This window comes from Aquila chrysaetos, chromosome 9, assembly GCF_900496995.4.
Source record: "Aquila chrysaetos chrysaetos chromosome 9, bAquChr1.4, whole genome shotgun sequence".
NCBI classification, from domain to species: Eukaryota; Metazoa; Chordata; class Aves; order Accipitriformes; family Accipitridae; genus Aquila; species Aquila chrysaetos.
In genome coordinates this window covers 39,325,435-39,345,657 of record NC_044012.1, presented here as the reverse complement: position 1 = coordinate 39,345,657, position 20,223 = coordinate 39,325,435, and the positions used below count along the sequence as shown (strand labels likewise).

The following is a 20,223-nucleotide window of genomic DNA, read 5'->3' as shown; positions in this document are numbered from 1 at the left end:
TTTATTGGCGCGGGGCGGTACATAAATACAGAGAGTACTCGCACGGGGGGGACGTGTACGCACGGAGGAGGGGCTGTACAGGCTCTACAAACATTTACAGCTGCGTTCGTGAGGAGGGGCCGGCACCGAGACCCCCGGGGCTGGGGTACAGGTCACCCCCCGCGGCCCGCTCGCTGTCTCCAGCCGGTCACCCGGGTCGCGGAACGGCGAGGGGCACGGCTGGGTCGACGGGTGAAAAGGGAAGAAACCGGCCGCAGCCCCTTTGGGGTTTTGGTTTGGGTTTTTTGGGGTTTTTTTGGTTTTTTTTTTGGTATAAGGTGATGTAGCAACGAGATTGTGCAAAGAGCTGGAGCGGGGCTGTACGGAGTGAGCCGCCAGCCGGGTGTCCGGGCGGACTGGGAACAGTGGTGCGAGACCGATCAGTGCAGTCGTGAGCAACCCAGGATGGGGAACCTGACTCGGTATGAGCACGGGGAGCAACGGGGCAGTGTCCAGCACTGGCACCCAGCACCGTGGAAGGAAGGGGGCCCCTTGTCTATGTACAAATCGGTATAAAATCCTAATGCATACTAGTGATACAACATAAAACCGGGAGTAGGGCTGTGGCAGGGTCCTGGCAGTCACCACGGCAGCCCTGGTGAAGTGACCCTGGCAGCAGCCGCACGTCTGCATTCCTCCGCAGGTACAGTCTGTGTCCTTTAAAGCCCCTGGCTAAGGCTAAGGGAGCCATCTCAGTGGAAGCCCTCCTCCAAGGCCAACATCTGGAGCAGCAAAGGGCTGCTGTTGGGAGCTATGTAAACATAGGAAATGCCATCGGATCAGTTCTACAGGATGGGGTCCGGGTTAATTAGGAGAGTGTGATCCCGATCCAGGCTGGCTTGATGGCTTTTGGGATGCTATTGCTAGAAGAGCGTGGCCACGTTAAGTGTTTAGTGGCCGCTCTTGCCTGCAAAGAACACGGCAGATGCTTTTACATTGATAACAACTGAAGCTGGGGCTGCTGGAACTGGACAGGAGTAAACTTTGTCACTTGTTGTGACAGACACCTGTTGTGTCAGATGCTGAACCTGGAAGGAAGCCAGGAATGGCAGAGGGAACCCTCTGTGTGGCTGCTGGAGGTAAGGGTGATGAAAGGGGAGTGTGGAGGACACAGGCATCCCCCTCATCTGAAGGAGTTGGAGGAAGGTGTACAGCTGAAGAAGTCCTGGCTGATCTGGCGTGGGTAGCCCTCCAGCACTTTCACCTGGACTGGGTCGAACTTCCAGTAATCTCGACCTCTCAGGAAGTAGGCAAAACCTGTGGGTGAGAGAGGAAGGGTTAGAAGAGGCAGGGTTCACGCAGCTCAGAGCTCTTTCCTAGCATTTTGTCTAGCTGATGCTGTAGCATGTGCAGTACCAAAAGAGAGCCTGGAAGAGGCAGGAGATGCTGCTAGATTATTTTCATTGAACCCAGGCTTGTGGCTTACACTGACTGTTCTTTCACACTGTTTTGGTTTTGATGGGAGAAAAAACAGCATGGATTTTATTTTATATGCCTGGTGGTTTTAAATATGCTGTACCCATGTAGTGACCTGGCCCTGAGAGGGCAGAGGACATCTAGAAGCTGAACAGGGCCTATGACAGGGAGCTTGTGAAGACCTGCTGCAGACCATCTGTTACTGTGGGGAAGCTGCCCTGGGATTTAGGCTCTGGAAGCAGTGGGGAGCCGTGCCACTGCATCCTCTGGGAGGAAAGAGGTAGTCACCACACCTGTCATCCCAAGCATGCTGGCTGTCCCCAGTGTTTCTGTGGCACTGTCATACTGTCTTCAGCATGGGGCACATCTGGGAGGACTAGGCAATACCAAAAGCAGCCTGTTCATTCAGGACAGCTGCCTAGGCTGAAGTGTGGGCATCGTTTCTGCTGTCTTCTCATCACTTTCTTTGTCAGGAGAGGTAACAGCTGGCTAGACTCTGTGTCCATTTCTTGGTCAGAAGTTTGAATTCTTTCTATCAGATACTTAACTGTTGATTGTTGCAATGAATAATGATAAAACTTCTCACTTTTATGGGAGAAGCCTCAGTTCCCTACCCACTGGAGGGAGCTGCCCCTTTCTCTCTGCACTATATGGCGTGTGCTACGGCTGGGAAGTGTCCACTACTACCAAATGTCTAAATCTGCCCAGTTCTTCCAGCTGGGCAGTGGTGTCAGCCTAAGCACCCACCCCAGAGCAGGCCATGTCCCTGCTGGCACTGACCAAACTCATCCTGAAAAGCCGCATCTATCTCCGGAGGGACGCCGCGCCAGTCAGCCATGGTGCGGGGGTAGATGTTGTCCACCTGGCGGGTGTGAGGGTTGAAGCGCCAGTAGTTGCCTCCACTGAAGATGTAGATCTTGTTCTTCTCAGCCCCCCACACCAGAGCTGCCTGCACAGGGGATGCAGGGAGTCCCAGCTCCACAGTCGGGGTGGGACCAGATACCCGTCTCTCACCATCATAAATCCAGTACTGAGAATCTGGCAAGGAGACAGAAAAGGGAGACAAGGGGTCAGAAGCTTTTTGGTGTCTGATAATTTGGCAGTGAACTGCACAACTGCAGCTGGTGCCTTGGCAGAGTTCCCAGGGAAAGCTGCACCTGAGAGGCAAAAACCCCACCAGTATCATGGACACTGTCACTGACAGGTGCCCAAAGTGCCATCAGTGCAAGGAGTTGACTTCCCACCTCGGTCCAACCTGGAGGGTGTCAGCGGTGGGACGAGGAGGACCATTTTAGCAGATGTCTTTTCTCCTATTTGTGAAAGTTATAATAAAAGACTTGGCTGGAGGGAGCAGCCTCTGCCCTGCAAACTCGGCGCTTGGAGGAGAACATATGTGGGCATGCACAGGCATAAAGGGGGCATGCGGCTGTAAAGGAGCAAGCTACAGAAATGAGGAAGAAATTGCCAAGCTGAAACACAGACTGGAAGCATATTTCCAGATTAGATTAAAATGGGAATCTCTGTAATTAGCCTACGGCATGTAATACTTTCCCCTTATCTCATTTTAACTGATGGTAGGAGCCTGCCAATTTTAGCACTGTAAGTCCTAGTGTGCAGGTCAGGTGCTAAGTAATCTGTTTATGCAGGAACACTGCCTGCAGAGCCATGTGGCGTGCTTTCTGGTACTCGGTCTCACAGCACGCAGGCGGGGCATGCACACCCAAGGCAGCTGGGCACCCACGTCATTCTGCATCCCCACTATTAAATTTACACTTGGAAAGAGCATTAAGGAAAACAGTGGAGCTGAAACAGGGGTTGTTGCTGGTCTTGGAACTCCAGAAGTGGCCAGGAGGAGGTTTGGCTCCCTGTGGGTGACTGGTTTTTAATCCCCGTGGTGGCAGGAGGTTGCCTGGCTCTGCACACAAGCCCCCTGTAGGCTCGCTCAGTCTGGGGGTACTACAGAAGCTCTGCATCCAGGCCTCTGAGGTGCAGAGAAGATGCTGTCCATCCCCTGAGCAGGGCCTCGGGGGCACAGGCTCAGGAGTTTCACAACCTGTGAAAGTGTCTGGGGCTGTCTTCTGGCACAGTGCTTCCAAGGACAGCTGGGGAGATGGAGCAAGTGTTTCCTTCCTCCTCCTCTGCAGCATTGCCAGGGCAGAGGCTCAAAACAAGTGTTTGTGTTCCAGAGGAGGAGAATGGGATATCATGGCTGTGTCTAAAATAAAAGTGACCCCTCCTTCTCTCTTCCTCCCTCAATAATCGGCTAAAAAGTTTAAACTAAACAGAGAAAGAAACAAATAGCAAGGATCACTGGATTGCTGAGGATGCCCAGAAGGTTTTTTCTCCCAGGAACTTGTTGGGTCCTGAATACCCCCCGGTAAAGAAGACGCATTTCTGAGCTGTCTGATCCCAGCCCAGCTCTTACCTTGGAAAAACCAGATATTGCCCAGAGGGTCCTCGAAGGAGGCATCGACAGAGCTGGGGATCCCCTGCCAGTGGCGGGAGGCCAGGGCTGGGTAGCCATCCTGCAGCTTTCCAGCTCGGAGCCGCCACACATAGCGGGACTTGAAGAAGAACAGCTCCCCTCGGATGGTGGACGCGGCTTCGAAAGCTGTGTCGCAGGCATCAGGCTGCACAGACTGCCAAAGCACGGTCGGTCAGGTGCTTGGACTCGTGGGAGCCCCCCCTTGCCCAGGCTGGGTTCAACAGACGAGAAGTCCCTGCGCCCAGGCCTTTACCCTGCACCGCACTTGGCCACCCTCACTTTGAGCCCACAGAAGGACCATACATCCTCCAGATGTCTCATCAGCAAAGCCTGCTAACACTCTCCGCTCCTGGCAGCAGAATCTTTTCCTAAATGCTGTTTAAATCCAGCCCGTTCCTGAGGGACGCTGCTCGGAAGAAGACCTCCCAGGCATGGTTAGGCAGAAGGAGGTTTCAACAGCAGGATCCCCTGCCCTCTGGCATCTACAGCACTCGCTTCAGGCACGGCCTGGCCAAACAGCTCCAGGGCTGCAAAACTCTGTGGGTCGCTAATGCAACTGTCCTGTTTTCAGCTAGTTTTGGTTGGGTATGTGCTGCCCAAAGATCCCCTCCCCGCACATCCCAGGCTGGCTGGCAGTGCCAGCCATGGGGTCCAGACCTGGGCTCAGCAGCATGCGTGGAAGGCACAGACACCAAACCATGTGTAAGCCTGCTGCTGGCCTCCTGGTGAGGACGGTGCCAGCCGTGGTGTTAGAGGAGGACATGGACAAGCTGTTGACTCACCTCCACGTTGGTGATCTCATTTGTTTCAAGGTCTGGCTGGGGCAGCTCTGCAGGCTGAGTTGGGGTTGGGTCGGGATCCAGTTTGGGTTTCCCGTAGAGGTACTGGATACCTTGCTTGTCATCCTCACTCAGGCTTAGTGGGTAGCGGAAGATGTAGAAAGGAGACATTAGTGACTTGGAGACAGCTGTGTGCTGCAGGCCCAGGACGTGGCCAAACTCATGAGCAGCCACTTGGAGAAGGTCAGTGCCTGCAAAGGGAAAAGATGGAAGATGCTTTTGCCTGCTTGTGTGGGGGACGCCTGCCTCCTAGGCTCACTTCTACCAATTATCAGCCACTGACAATGCACTGAGGTATGTTGTAGGAGCCTAATGCGAGGAAAGAGAAATCTGTCTTGACTACAGTGCTCACAGGTTGTTGTTCCCAGGGTTTTCCTGGAGCACTCTGAGTGAATTCATACACTGAGGTAGTACTAGCCTGGGCATGTTGGTAATTTGTAATTCCGTCGCCAGGGGCTTCTGTACCCCACCAGCTATCAGGAAGAAAAGGGTTTTCTGTGTGCTTTTGGGTAGAAGAAATTTGCACGGGGAGGAAGTCTGGCCCATAGAAGTAGATGTCGGGGTGGTAAGGTTAGATTTTGTCCACCCAGCCTTGCAGCAGTTGTTGGCTACAGCAGCAGCGTATCAGGTCCCACTTAGATCACATCCACTGTGGAAGATACCTGTGTCAGTGAGGATTAAAACTTGCTAATGGCCATTGTCACACAGACAGCAGAGGGAGCTCCTTTATTGCTTGTGTGTGGACTGTAGCAAAAAGGTGACATTTAGAAATAAATTCATAAAAAATTATCCAATGTCAAGGCCTGGGCTGCCTTCACCAGACTCAAGTAGATTTATGGGAGATCACGTTTTAGGAATACATGACCTTGCAGCATCTAGAAAAGGAGGGGGGGGAAAGTCGATTTCAGTATGCAAAAATGTGTCATTTGGCAGGTGTTGTATAGCTTCCAGTGGATCATTTTTGAAGTTGATGAATTTCAGGGAAAGCTAGAAGAGAGGCATATTAAGCAGCAAAGCTTCTGAGCGGGGCTGGTTGTTGACAAGTCCCAGCGTATTCATTCACTTTCCCTCAGCCAGAAATCCTCCAAGCTGCAGCCCAAGTGATGAGAAGGGCAGGGATGTGAGTCAGCCAGCCTCGCTGCTCCAAGCAGGATTTCCCTGCTGGCTCCAGGGGAGCAGGTCACTTCTCAGCACTGGGACAGGATGGGACGGGACGGGACGGGACAGGGCGGGATGCAGCTGGGAGGAACACCTGGGAAGGGCAGAGGGGAAGGTGAGCCCCTGTCTTCCTCTGCTGGTCAGCTTTACGTTGAAGCGATGAATTTGCACAGCACTGACCCAATTAAATCGACACATCTAGGTCAGCTGAGAAAGTGGGATTTCTATGTCAGTGATTTATTACAAACTTTCAGACACTTCTGTTTAGCTTGGCAGACTCCTCACTTGATGCTTTCCAGTGTTGGCAGATCAGCTGTGCTATTGTCAGATTCTCTGGGGGAGGTGGACAACAGCACGCCTGAAGGAGCTGTGCTGGGCAGCATCCCTGTGTCCCTCACAGAAGGTCCTCCACGTGGAGTCCTGCTTCCTGCACGGCTCTGGGGTGACCCCAGGGCACACCTTAGCCCTCCTTGTACTTCTGCTCTCCCGTCTGTAAAATGAGGCTAAGGATTTCCCCGTCTCACTGAGAGCTGAGTCAAGGATTTATCCATGTTTATATTGTAAAGCTCTTTTCAGCATATTAAATGGCAATTAGCTGCAAAGAGCTTTTACAACATTTATTTATGGAAGACGTAGAGGAGGAAAAAAAGGCCATGGAATAGGGCTGGATTCTGACGGGAACTGGCATCCATTTTCAGTTTCTGGTTTGCCTCCAACACTGTCTTTGTGGGAGAATGTAGGAAATTCTTCAACAACACAGGGAGCCCCAACAGAGGGTGAAAAATGGCAGAGCCCACCTTTCTCTCAAGAGCAGAAACACTTCTGCAGAAAGGTCTGGTGCTCTCTGGTTCTCGTTTTGGGTCAGCATGAGCAGGGTCGGAGACATAGCGGTCCTGTGCCCGACGCAGAGATTCAAGTTGGTGTACAACTGACAATGACGTGGACTTTGGGGGAGTCCATCTGAGCCCTGAACGTGGCAAAATGTTTGGGAAACCCCAGAGAGGCAGCGGTTTAACTTGGGCTTTTGTGATTGTTTCTTTGTCCCTGTAGATAAACTGGGAAGGAGGAGGAGGGGCTGACCTGGGTTAATTTTGGTGGGTCTTGCAGAAACTGATGCTTTGGGCACTGATCCAGATGGTCCCAGGCGGCACTGCAGCATCTCATGAGATACTGTGACACCAGACCCTGAGTGCCCAAGCAGAGAGCTACCAGCTTGGATCTATTATTAGCAAAAAGAAGAAAAAAAAAAGAAAAAAAGAGTCTTGACTCGATGTGGTGTTGTTTATGGTCAGAGCATTCCCAGGCTACGGGGACAGAGCTGGAGCCTGGGTGGTTTCCCTTTATGGACTTGTTTGAGGGCGGATGGTGAAGAGCGCTTGCAGGGACTGGGGCTGAGGCTGTCCTTTGGAAGACAACTGTGTCACCCCGTGCTTGAGCCTCAGTTTTCCTTCATCCTTCCCTTGCTTTATTTCTAATGGCTCCTGCCAATGCTGGGTGCAATTCCCAAGTGGCAGGGCACATAGCTGGGCAGAGGAGCTGTCTCTCTTTCTTTCCCCACAAAGGGGGAGCCCACCAGGCAGCCAGGGTCCTGGTTGCTGGACACTGGCTTTGCTGTGGCTGAAAGATGACAAGGAAAGACCTCAGTACTAACAGTAGGCTTGTAAGTGGTGGGAGACGATAATGCACACCACAAAAATGATTGGTGCCTCTCAGTTTTACAGGGCCCCTGTTCACATCACAACGGAATAATTTCAAAGCGCACTGATAAGCATCCTGGAGCGTCCACAGCTCCCCTTGAAACGGTACCGTACCCAGGTTGTTCCCAATCGTCCAGGTCTCATCATAGTCAAAATGGACGTCTCCCTCCCGGTGTGTCTTGGGGAAGAACGCGTGTGCCAGGATTCCTCCGGGCCCGTCAAAAGGCAAGTTGTCTCCATGCCAGTACCTGGAGGGAAGACACGTTGCACCTCAGACAAACAGTCACGTACCTCCAGTGAACAGCATTGTATGGCCGAAGGTGGGGAGCCACTGGGAGGGGACAGCAGCTCTCGCTCCCATCCCAAGTTCATCCCACCAGTCCAGATCAACTGCTCGGAGCCCTTCTGATTGCCACAAACCCACTTCTGAGGAAGCAGAGCTTGGTCACACCAAGCATTGAGGAAGCAGAGCTCGGTCACGCCAAGACCTGGGGAGTTCGTATGTTTTCTCAGGGATGTTTCTCTCCTCCCCCTGTTCAGCTTCCAGCCCAGAGCTGATCATGGAGCCTAAAGAATTAAGGAGATGACTGCTCAAGCCAAGATTAAGTCAACATAGCTGAGTGGTGGGGGGATGCGGAGGGGCAGCCGGCAGCGAATCCAGCCAAACCCTCAGGTCCTCACTCAAGCCAAGCCCATGTTGAGTAATGAAGGTAACCCATGAGAGACGTGGCCACTTTAGAGAGCTGAAGGAGGCACAGGCAAATACACAGCATGCAAATTGCATCACTGCTTGGACGGTCTCCACTGCCTTTATTAGTTCTGTGCAAACACGCAGCAGAGGGAAGTCTTTGCCCCCATGCGTATTTTGCCAAAAGTGAATTTCAGGCTGAGAGCCAAGATTCATTTAACCAAGAAACTGTATTTGTCTTTGGGCAGACAGTTACGTTGTTCAGTCAAGGGACAGGATGGAGGACCTGAAGATGGAAAGTCAAAACAAACGCTTAGGAAAACAGTCTGTGGGCAGAGAAACGTAAATATACCAGGAAAATTAATGAATGATCAGTAACAGTACTGTGCACAGCCAGCATGGAACAGCTGCACTTACACCAAGCAGCCCACAACTGACAAAAAAAAACAAACCCAAAAACATCCGTGTCTGAAAGCAGAAGTGAACCTCCATTTAAGTGCCTAACTTGTGTGCTGGCAGTTCTCTGCTCTGGTTAGAGGCTTGGGGTCTTGCGTGGAAGGCTGCTTCTCTGTCTGGGAGGAGGGTGCTGCTGCCCACCATGCTCACCTTGTGAAATCGATGACGATGTCAGCCCGTCCCTCCTGTACCTCAGTGAAGGTCAGCGGGGTCACGTCACTCCACACTTTCAAAGCTTCCTCGATGGTCCTTCTCACTTTAGTTTTTACAAGTTGCCACGGGAACCTGATAATTCTGAAAGGCAACGGACACTGGATGAGGAGAGCATCAGCCGCTGTCCCATGGACACTGCTGTCATGAAGACACTAGCTGTAGGATCAACGTCACTAGGGCTGCCACTCTCTCTCAGCACCGGAACATTTCCAGTCCATACAAGCACTGCCCCGGCACCCTCTTCCAGACAACATGTGCAGCAGATAAATGCCATTAGTGTTGAAACCCTCTGGCTGGTGGGCCCAGAGGTGAGCTCTCTGGAGAGCTTTGCAGATCTGTGTTTTCCTGAAGTGCTGCAGCATTTCCCAGGTCTGTCTCCTGTGGGTCCACCCCCACAGAGGTGCCTGGGAGTGGTGTGATGTGATTTCTCCTCCTTAATCTCTGCGTTTTTTGCCCCTGGAAACCTGGGCTCACTCAGAGCTGCTGCTGCCTCTTCTGCCATCCTATAACATAAGCAGGCTGTAAGGTCTGCCACAGATGGAGCTTTCTTTCCCTTCCATTAACAGTGTTGGTGTGTGTTCATCTCTGCTGTGTTTCTTTCTTTAACATTGTTGACCAAAAAAAAAAAAAAAAAAAAAAGCCTTTCTGTTATCTACAGGCCCCTAACACTATGAGGAACTGTCTCCTGCATTTAATTAAACAGAAGATGATTTACATGCTGTCAAGGTCCATACAAGTGTGCTCACTTCTCCACTCATGCCCCTGTGGGCAACTGGGGAGGCAGCACAACCCTCCCGCAAGCCTGTTGAGCAGATTTGCAATTGAGAATGTGTGGGGTGATTTGGGCAAAACTTTACACTGAAGTCGTGTTTATGGGAACATCAATAACAGCTGAATAAAAAGGTCTTTTTAAAATAAACTGTGAGGCGAGCCCACAGAGGGGTGGCTGTAGGGGCAAAGGTACAGCACGAGAGGACTGGTGTTGGAGGCTCGGCTTGGCACGTGTCAGGGGTTTGATGTAAGGAAGTGATTGTATGTGCACGGGGGTGTTGATGCGGGACTGAGCGAGGGGTGATGCAACGGCTGCGCAGAATGCGTTTGGGCAGGGGTGGGTGGGCAGCTGTGTTTATGGGAGGGTGTGCATGAGGGGATGTGGAGGTGCTGGGTACGACTCTGCTGGTGGTTCAGCATGTGGCTCCCCTGCCCCCTGGCTGCCCTCCAGCTTTTATGGTCATCACAGCGTGCCGCGCTCCAGGGAACATCAGACTGAGAGGTTTGGGGAGGGAGAAGCAAACCAGCCTGACTCCCGTTTTCGGGCCTCTCTTACTTGTAGGTGAGATCGGTCTTGTCCCAGCGTCCGCCGGAGAGGACAAACCGCTTCTGCCGGTTCCGCCCGTTCTGGCCGTCTGGCAACACTGGGAGGTCCGGCACGCCGCAGCGGGGTGGGTTCCAGCGTGCCACCTGCTCATCCGCACCCACGGGGAAGCCCTTGGCAGGCACACCGGTCCCCACGGCATTCACCAAGGAAGACAGCCAAGGACTCTGCTCCTTCCAGGTGTGATGCTTTCGAGACATGTCCTAAAAGGGAAAAGCAAAGCCATGACCTCAGTGTCTGGGAAGAGACATCCTGATGCAGAGCAGTGAACATCTGCCCACAGCAGTCCTGCAGTGGTGAGTTCCTCTGCCTGGGGCTGTTCCCCCACTGCTCGGGCACCAACTGCTCCCCACAAACATCCTCCGTTCCCTGGGCTCTGCTGCTCCGAGGCCAGGTCGTACCTGGGAGGCACTGTGTCATGCCATGGCACCCCCTAAGCACTGGGCTATTTTTGGTCCGCTTTTCCTTGGCGGCTGGCCGGCAGGAAATGCTTTTGCAAGCAGTGGATGAGAACCAGACCCTTCAAGAACAAAACAAATCACTAGGGAGAAAATTCTCCCCTTTTGCCCCAAATCCTTTATTCCCTCCTGGCCCTTGGGTAGAGGTGATATTAATGGGAGGAAGCCTTTAGTTCCCAGCACACAGTTGTGCTCCCTGCTGTTGCTTCCATAGTGTCCCCTTGCTGTCCTGGCATGGTGAGCAGGCTCTCAGCATGGCTAGGGGACATCACAAGCTGGAGAGCAGGACACATGGGCCTGGGGGGTGACTTAGCCCAGCCCATGGGGCAGAGAGCCGCAGTGACTGTCCCTGCAGCCCCTATCGCTGCCTGAGGTCACCGATTCTGCAGAGTGAGGCACAGGACCATACCCCCCTGCCTCACTGCGCCTGTGACTCTGCTTGGGGATAAGATCACTTGGGGTCTCCCACACTTAGTTGGAAAAGCACGGTTCCTCTTGGCAACATAAATTAATGCTAATTAGCTGACTTCCATTGGTTTCCCACCTGACAGCAGGACTATGGGGCCACCATGACACAACCCAAGCATAATCCCCAACCTGCTGTGAGGCATGTGGGGTGAGAGGCACTTGGTCCCTGCATCACCATGCAAGCCAGAGGACCAAATGTGGACTTTTTTGCCTGATTCTGTGCAGGCAAATTTAAAGGTGTTTGAGCAGCAGGAGGAGCTGAGATGCAGCAGTGATGCATCTCTACTCAGACCAGCAGGCTCTGTCCCACAGGGCTCCAGGGCTTTAGGGGTCCCCTTCCTTCCCCTGCAAAGAGCTGCCTTCTTCCAGGCCAGCTCTCCTGGCTGCCCTGCCGGGGACACAAAGGTCAGGATGGCATGATGCCAGAGCTGCCATGATGCCGTGTAATCCGCGTGCTGCCGCCACTCTGTTCCCTACAATGAGCCCATTCATGCAGGCTGGAATGAAGTGTGAAGCCCTTGGCATTAATTCCGCTACTGAGCTCCCAGCTCTGCAGTGGCCCTGTGCCTCTGAGCGATGCACAGATGGAAAAAGGAGCCAGGGAGGTCACACAAGGTGCAGTTTAGGTGTCCGGCTTTTCGTGTGTCTGTCACCACTCCAGCCTGCCAACTTGTCCTCCCCAGCCAGATGGACAACCTTGGTGGCTTGGCACCTGCCAGCCTTTGCCTTAGAAACCATCAACCCAATCCTGGTGTCCCAGTGCACTTTCACACACCACGGGAACTGCACCATCAACACATGCAAAGAGAGATAGTCATTTTACATCCTGAAGAGCAAAGCCTACCCAAGCCACCAGCCATGGCACTAAGAATCCATCCAGTGTTTTAGTGGAAGGATGGAGTACAAGCTGGCCTGTCCCAGGGGAGTCTGCAGCAGGCTGCTCCTGCTGAATGCTGGAGCCCTGCCCGGTCAGAGGTACCTGTCTCTCTAAGAGGAGCTCTCTGCGAGCTGCCTGACACCCTGCCTGAGCTGGCAGCTAGCATCTGTGAAGGACAGCTGGCAGGAGGAGCTGATAAGGTTCATATCCTGGCCAACACCTTGCTCGCAGCCCTGATGAGACCCTCTGCCAAGCATATGATGGCAGCTGTGTCACCAAAGCCCAGCCTGGAGGGCCACTCGGTTCCTTGCTCCTGGGTGCGCTCAAGAGCACCCACTGCCACCAGAGGCAGGTCCTGTCGCCCGAGGACATGGGGTGATGAATGTGTCTGGTTTCCCAGGACCAGGAGGTGCAGGACAGCTGCTCCAAGGCACATGGGGAGAGTAGAGATGGACCCTGGAGAGAGCCCTTGCTGTGGAACTGGGAGCACTGGGAAACCCTCAGGAGTTGCCCAGGTAGGTGAGCAGGCTGAGGCTGACCCAGATGGGCTTGCTGCTGTTTTTTTGTCTTGCCTATGCTAAGCGCGTGCGCGCGCACACACACCCCCCCTGCCCCGGTCTCCTGGGAAGGCCAGTTGTTGCCTTACCAGCTGGGGGCACTGGCATAAACTGGAGATTATCACTTTCCTCCGAGCAGGAGCAGAAAGAGGAGGAACTGCCTGTTTTCTTCTGGCCCCCAGGGATTCCATGTTCAGAGGCAGACCAGAGGTAGGTTTTCTCTCTCCTCTTTGGTTACCTCAAGGCCACTGGCCTGGATCCCAGCTTCCAGCCATCCAAACCCCACCCTGCCTTAGGCAGGAGCCTCCCTGCTCCTGCCTGCCTGCCCTCTGCTGAGAGCAGGCCCTGGGAGGGGACACAGCGTGACCCTGCGAACGGCACTGGGTGGAAGCAGGAGGCAAGACCTGCCCTGCTGCCCCGTGTGCTCACTGTGCCCCTAGACAAACAGCGAGTCTCTCCCTGTCGTCACTGCACCGACATTAGCACCATGGCAGGAAAGGGCTGGAAAATGCCACTGCAGGCGCAGCCGGCAAGGGAAATGTGACGGGCAGAAACCACTTGCCAAACAATGCTCAGGAGACACGTCAGGCTAGAGATTTCAGTCTCCTTGGCTGGACACACCTCGCTGCAGGCACTTCCCAAGGCTTAGATAATGTGTCCTCTCGTGTCCTCTTGCTAAGGTTGCATCCTTCCCACGCAGCACTGAAGCCACCCTCTCCTGGGGAGATCCTGCTTTGTTCTCCGGAGCTGTGGTATAATGCCCCAACTGTATGCTTAGGGGTTTGCTTAGGGCTGTGCTGCTGCTGAAGCTAGTACAGACCTGTGAAGAGAGGATGAGGAGGGCACTGGCTGCTGGGTAACGGGTCTGATCGGGGCATCCCCACTCCTCCCATCCCACCACCAGAGGGGAAACGATTACCGAAGACAAAAGCAAAGGAAAATCCCTGCAACCCAGGGCAGGCGTTCAGACTAGCTGAGTGCAGAGCCAGATCTGAGCCTCTGGCTAAGGGTGTGCAGCCACTTGCACTGCCCTTCCCAGTATAACCTGCAGTCAGGGGTGGCAGCTGCGCATGGGAACAGACAGTTCTTAGCTAAGGGAAGAGGCCAGCGCTTTGCAATAGAGACTGAGCAGCAAAATCTCTGCACAACACGAGCACAGAGGAGCAAAGCTATACACACAGAGGGCTGTGCTGCAGGCTGGCCACAGCTCCTCACAAAGAAAGTGCCTCTTCCTGCAGCCTTGTGACCAAAAGGCTGAGAGGGAACAGGAGGGAAAGGACAGATCCCATGGGAGAGCAGAAACCACAGCGGAGGTACAGACTGCCCACTCAGTTCCTCGCAGCTTTATCAGCCCTCAAGTGCTGTGATACAACAGCCATCACTTCTGGGTCTGCTGGGGCCAGATGAACACCGGCCAAGCATCCCAGGAAGTGTTCCAGCCATCCCGAGGAGCCAGGAGCATCTTTAACCTCATTGTGTTGGGCAGCACTCGCCTTCCAGAGCCTCCCAGGAGGAGAAGCAGCCGGAGCAGCACAGTGGAGTATCAGCAACGCTGTGTATAAATAACCTCAAGAGTGAGGCCAGTGCCTGGTACTGACAAAACCAGTGCTCTCCTCTGCCTGGGTCCATCCTCTGCTGCCTGCCCTGAACTTAAACTTGTCTCCCCTGTTGTGTACCTAATTACCTGGGCTCCTGCTTGCTTCTGCAGCACGGACATGAAAGAAGACCCCTCTCCCTGTCAGACGGGAGCGACTGGACAAGTTACAACGCGAATCCCATCAGTCTTGGATACTTCCCCTGTCACTGGGGGCTGTTTCCTCCTCTGCTAGGGGATGAGCTCATGGGCTTTCTCCCCACCTCCCTGTCCCTTCTGCTGCTGCTTTTCCGTTTCTCCCTGCTTTCTCCTTCTGTTACTCAGAGTGTTTGTCGAGACCCTGGTGTTTGCTGCCTCTTTGGCTAGTAGCATTATCCTCCTCCCAGCTATGAGCCTGCACCTCGGAGCACTCCTGTGCTTAGTTCAACATGTGGGGAAGGAGAGCAGAGATGCCTTCTCCTGCAGTTCTCAAGTAAGACAGTTCTCTCACCCCATTTCCGTCCACTGTCAGGTGGCAGCCCCAGGGGCTCTGCACCCCTTAACAGGCTGCAGCAATATTCCTGCCTGAGATCAGCACTGTTGTCCTGATGCACAGAGTACCATGGCCAGCTTTTTGGCCAGCCTGCCCCTCAGCCCAGCATGGATTTGCAGGGGTTGGATTTGAAAGTGCAGCTACAGCTGATAGTTAGTGGTAAAACTGGAGCCAGCTCCACTCTAGTCAGGTTGTGTCCCAGAAGCAGGCTGGCCTCAGAAGGTGCTAATGCTGCAGGTGAAATTTCATGGCAGAAACAGATTATGTTTGTAGTCTGGTCACACCCTGAGCTAAGCGTGCTCCTGGTCAAGGCACTGTTAGTGGAAACAATGGAAACTCAGTGGAAACAATGTCTAGGCAAAGCCACCAGATTTATTGATCCTACCTCTCCCCAAAAAAGGCAGAATTTCCCAACCCCTCTAACTATGAATTCTTTGCTTACACAAAATACTTCTGCTACAGGACTGGGTCCTTCATGCTGGGCTGCAGCCTGGTCCCACTGCAGACAGAGCCTGGGAGAACGCAAAGGCTGAGGCCAAACTTTGGCCAAATGAGGCCAAATGGGAGGTGCTGCAGTGCCTGGCCGTGCATACACAGTTGGAGGTTCCTCTCCACTCACTTCCCATACTCCGTGGCACCATGAAGCACTACCTCCTGGGGCCTGACAGTTTGTTTCCGGATTATTTAGGGGTAGTTGTTGTTGGCAACGAAAAAAGGAAAATGTTTATTTTTCCTAAGCAACGTGGAACATAAAACATTATGGACTGCAAATGTTTATGCCCACAGACAGAATGAGAAGACCCAGGCTGTGATGTAACAAGAGAAAGCAAATGAATAAACACTGCAGGACTATTTTTATTATCAGACACTTTAATTACGTGACAGTTTGTGAGTCTAGTCCATCAACACCACAACCAAGCTGCTGGTGTCACCCAAGCAACAGTTTGCCAGAAACAGGCGTACTTACAAAGCAAACAAGCCCCAGGATGCCAGGATAGCAAAAGGTTTCAAGAGCCCTTAATCTGATGACCTAGAAATTCCCTTGAAACCAAGAAACCGCTCTAGGTTGTGGCACACTCCAGGCGGAGGAGGAAGGGGGTTGAAAAGTTTTGTTCATTGTGCAATTACATCTAAACTAAGGTGAGCAATGAGCTACCGGTGCCCAGCCCAAGGACAACAGCCAGGACATCTCCCACTGAGTACGGCCACCTGGCGCTGCGCAGCCTTCTCCAGAGCTATGGGTGGATGTTCTACCCTTGGGGAGCGTATGCTGCTCAGATGTGTAGGCTGGGATCTCCAAACCCACAAGACAAGCACTCTCCCGCTGCCCAAAGTCCTGGAGATGTCTGGGGGGTTTTCCCTCTTCGCTAATTTTCACAGAGCCACTTTTGTGAGACGGTGATGTCTCTCCTGCCCAAATTCCACTAAAAGGAGAAGGTGCGGTCACCTGTCTGTCCTTGTGGGTCTCATCTGCACCAGGATCTCAGTGAACCTCTAAAAACATGTCTTTGGCCCTCAGTGAACCCCTGAAGTGCTCTGCTTTTCATTTTGCTGGACAGTTATGTGCAGACTCAGCAGTGCTTCCATTCACGTTACAGGCTGAGCCATCCCCAGTGTAAGAATATCCAGGAACACTTCATTTACCTGTCCGAGTATTTGGGATTAGTAGGAAAGAGCTGACAGTGTCTGCAGGACAATTTTTCCACAGAAGATTCTTTTTAAGCAAGACCTACACAGTGCACCCTTCCTCTGCTGAGGCCCCCAACTTAGGGTGCCAGGGAGGGATACGCATGGGTGAAGCAAGTGAAGCGCAGCATCAGCTGGAGTGAGGGATCCTCCCCAAAGTGCTTCCCTCCTCCCTGCTCTCTTCTCCCTTCCCGGTCCGCTTTGCCAGCTGCACACCCCAAGTCTTGCCACACTGCAGGGTGTGCATGTGTGTTGCATGTGAAAGCACTAACACAGCAAACCCGCTGAGAATAACTGCTTACATGTGTCTTGAGTCTCTCCCAGAGCGGAGGATAAACATGCCTAAAATTACCCCAACGCTCACTGCAGTTTTTAAATAGCCAAACCAAAGAGTGCAAATCAAACCCTTCCTGTGGGAGCTGCCTGAGCCCTCAGCAAGACAGGCGGCCTCCCGGGGCTGCGGGGAAGGCAGCACCATGCTTCCAGCGGGGAACCTGCTGGGTTCAGGGTGAGAGCTACAGGATATGGCTCCCGAGGGATTATGCTGGCAGCTGGGAGGGTGCCCACCACTTCTCCACTGAGAAAGAGTTTCCCAGCAAATGGACTGACTTTGATTTCCCAGGGGAGCCGAAAGCAATGCAGGAATTCAATGTCTGCGCGTGCACTGCCCCGAGGACTGCAGATCTTTTGTTCTCAAGTTTTACAGTGGACACCAGACACAGCCTGTATTCTGCTCTCAGTTTTCTCTTTCTTTCTTTCTTTCGGCGTTAATGTAAAAGTCAAGGAGATCTACAGGGTTTGCTACAAAAAACACAGGTCCTTCTGCAACTTGCCCTGTGTAGCCTGGCTTTAAAATGAATCTTAGCCCTTGATTCCCTCCCCCCTCAGTTACTGCTATTGTGACTTGTTACTGGAGCACCAAACAGCCATGGTGCAGCATCCTGCAGCGCCTTAGGGTGGTCCTTGGCCACCCCATCTACTAGCACAGCTCAAGGAAGTCACCGTTGTCTGTCTTGTAGGAGTGCAAGTCTCTTTTCCCCGTTCAGCCCCTCAGCTCCTTTCTCATTCATCACCCGACAGCAAAAGGTTTAGCTGCTGTTAGACACAGGGAACATCTCTCTGTGCAGAGAGACTTAAAGTAGCCAGAGAAGTGAAGATGCGATGGCATGGCAGAGCTCTCTAGAGAGGGTAGAGAGTGGTACGTGTGGGCCACTGTCAGCCCAGCAATCCCACTTCAGCCGTTCTGCGCTGACATCCGTACCCTAGCCAGGAGAGGAATGGGGTGCGCTGCTGTCAACTTACGTTATGTGTAAGAGCAACCACCGTGATGCTGGCTTTACCTCAGAGGCAGTAGAATAACCTTCAGAAGCCTAGACACCAGATAAGCAACCCAAAAGAGCAGCTATTTGGGATGAGAGAACTGCTATTTGAAAGGATGGGAAATCATCTGTCCATTTCCAACCCCAAACCAATGCAGCCACTGCCTCTGCAAAGACTGAGTGAAATATATTGATCTGAAACCCCGAGCTCCACATGGCTGGTCAAACACACAAGCACAAGGTGTTCCTGAACAAAACATACCTGTAGGAGCATCACCTGGAGTTACTCCAGCCAAGAGGAAAGTATTAGCACTCACGATGGAGAGCATTAGCCTGGGATGAGGAAGAAACCATCTCTGGGCAGTGGACTGAGAACTGGGGGGACCTTCTTCAGGAGTGTGATGGTGGCTTAGATGGACCAGGAGCCTGGGCAGACCTGGACCCCTGCATTAACTCTGTGCTCTTCAGCAGTTTGGTGTATTCCCCCCATTCAAGGGGTACTGGCCAATGCAGATGAGCCCCAGCAATCTCTGCAGTCAGTCAGCAGATGCAAGCACCGGCAAAAGGAAACGAACGGTGCACGTTGCAGCTGGACCAGACCCACGTTCAGACGGTGCGGAACCCAGGCTGGCTCTCCCTTCCCCGGGGATCCCACACAGGTCCTTGCTGGCAGCAAGACCGGGACCAGAGGCCACGGAGGTCCCTCCGGGAGCAGCAGCTTCACAGCCTGCACACGGCAGAGCCCAGCCAGCGTCCTCACAGGAACCAGCGGTCTCCGGCTTTACGCAGGTGGAGCTCTGCCCTCCCAGCCCGCCGCTTGCTGCGTTCAGATGGGGATGAAATCCGCCGAGCGGTGTCATAACTGGGGTGCAGAGTGCCACCGCCCGAGTGCTCGGCCTCACCTTCCTCAGAGGCAGAGCGGAGCGAAGCGCAGTGACATTTCGTTTGGAATAATACAAGCACTTTGGGGGCCAAGGCTGCTCAGTGCCAAGTCCCAGCCCACAGCATATTTAGCAGCCAAGTTGGAAAGTACTCAGATGACAGAGCTGATAATAAAACCATCGGCAGAACCTGAACTAATCCCCTTGGGCTGCTACTGGGCATTTGCTCTGTCATTATTTTATGGCACACTAGCGAAGCGCATGTATATAATAACCCAATTACGCACGCACACATTCCCAGCACAAGGAGCTCTCTGTCTTCTCCCGTCCCCCGAAATCCCTCGCAATCCGCTGCTCTTCTCCGGCAGCGGCCGTCCCTGCTGCTCGCAGCTCCATCCCAGGTGCTGGGATCTGGCAGGCATGTGCGGGAAGAAAAAGAGCTCCGCTGCTCCCCTCTTGCCTGCGCGTTTGATTCATCCCTTTAGCCTCGTCTCCCCGTAACACTTCTCGGAATTGCCAGCACAGCATGCGGGGGGGTGGGGGGGTGGTATTATTAGCAGGCAGCGAGTGCTCTGCTGCCTTTAAAGGAAGGGGGGATCCCGTGTCCTCTCGTAAACCCTCCTCGTCCCGCTCCCTGGTTTTCCCTTGCTGGCTCCGCAGAAGGGAGCACGCTTGTGAAAACTTGCCTAACGTGCCAAGAGGAGCCCGAGGACCTCGGGGGGCACCGCTGGGACATCGTCCCCCGGCCGGTGACTCCCGGCAGCGCATCGCTGCCCGTACCGGCATCCCGAGAGCGGCTTTGGGGAGGGGGGGGGGGGGGGGATGGGGATGCTCCCCTCGGAGCCGTACCGGAGAGCCTCGGGGCTCGACGGAGGGGGGATACGGAACACCGGCGAGAGAGAGGCACCGGGTGGTCCCGACTCACCGGTTTGTGGCGGCGGGCGGGCGCGGCGGGCGCGCAGTGCAGCAAAGCGGCGGCCAGCAAAGCGGCGGCGGCGGGCAGCGGCGGACGGACCATGCCGGGCGGCGGAGCGGGCTCGGACATGGGGCGGAGGCGGGGGGGGGTGTCCCCCCGCTGAGCCTTTTATTTCTCCATCCCCCCCCCCCCCCCCCTCCCCTTCCCCGCTCCGTGGCCGCCTGCCCTCCTCCTCCTCCTCCTCCTCCTCCTCCTCCCCGCGCCTCCTCCCGCTCCTGCCTTTTGTTCTCCCCGAGCCGCGGCTCTACGGGCCGGGGGGACACGGCCCGCCGGCATCGCGGGAGGGGGGTCCCGACCGGCCCGCCCCGCTCCGCCCCGCCGCCGGGGGCGGCGGGGCGGAGCGGGGCGGGCCGGTCGGGACCCCCCTCCCGCGCCTGCCCGTCCCTGGTCCCTGTGCAACCGGGTCCCGCCCCCCCCCCCCCCCGGAGCAGGTTGTGGAGGTCCCCGAGGCCCTGGATTTCTCCCCGGGGGATGATATTCCAGCGGTTGGAATGACCTAGGGCCGGTGT

At 54.3% G+C, this 20,223-nt stretch overlaps 1 protein-coding gene across 2 annotated transcripts; it reads right to left on the bottom strand.

Moving 5' to 3' along the window:
- Positions 1–4: 4 nt before the first annotated feature.
- On the bottom strand, positions 5–19,783 carry MMP11 (matrix metallopeptidase 11). 2 transcript variants are annotated; one of them, XM_030026548.2, is made up of 8 exons: positions 19,664–19,783; positions 10,319–10,569; positions 8,929–9,072; positions 7,749–7,882; positions 4,723–4,970; positions 3,881–4,094; positions 2,236–2,493; positions 5–1,296 (listed from the first exon to the last, which is right to left on the bottom strand). In XM_030026548.2, exons 1-8 carry the CDS (start codon positions 19,781–19,783, stop codon positions 1,163–1,165), a joined length of 1,503 nt encoding a protein of 500 aa, XP_029882408.1. In that variant the 3' UTR covers positions 5–1,162. The 2 variants fall into 2 exon arrangements, with proteins under 2 accessions (XP_029882408.1, XP_040982287.1); XM_041126353.1 differs by lacking the exon at positions 19,664–19,783 and adding an exon at positions 18,120–18,375.
- Between the last annotated feature and the right edge of the window lie 440 nt (positions 19,784–20,223).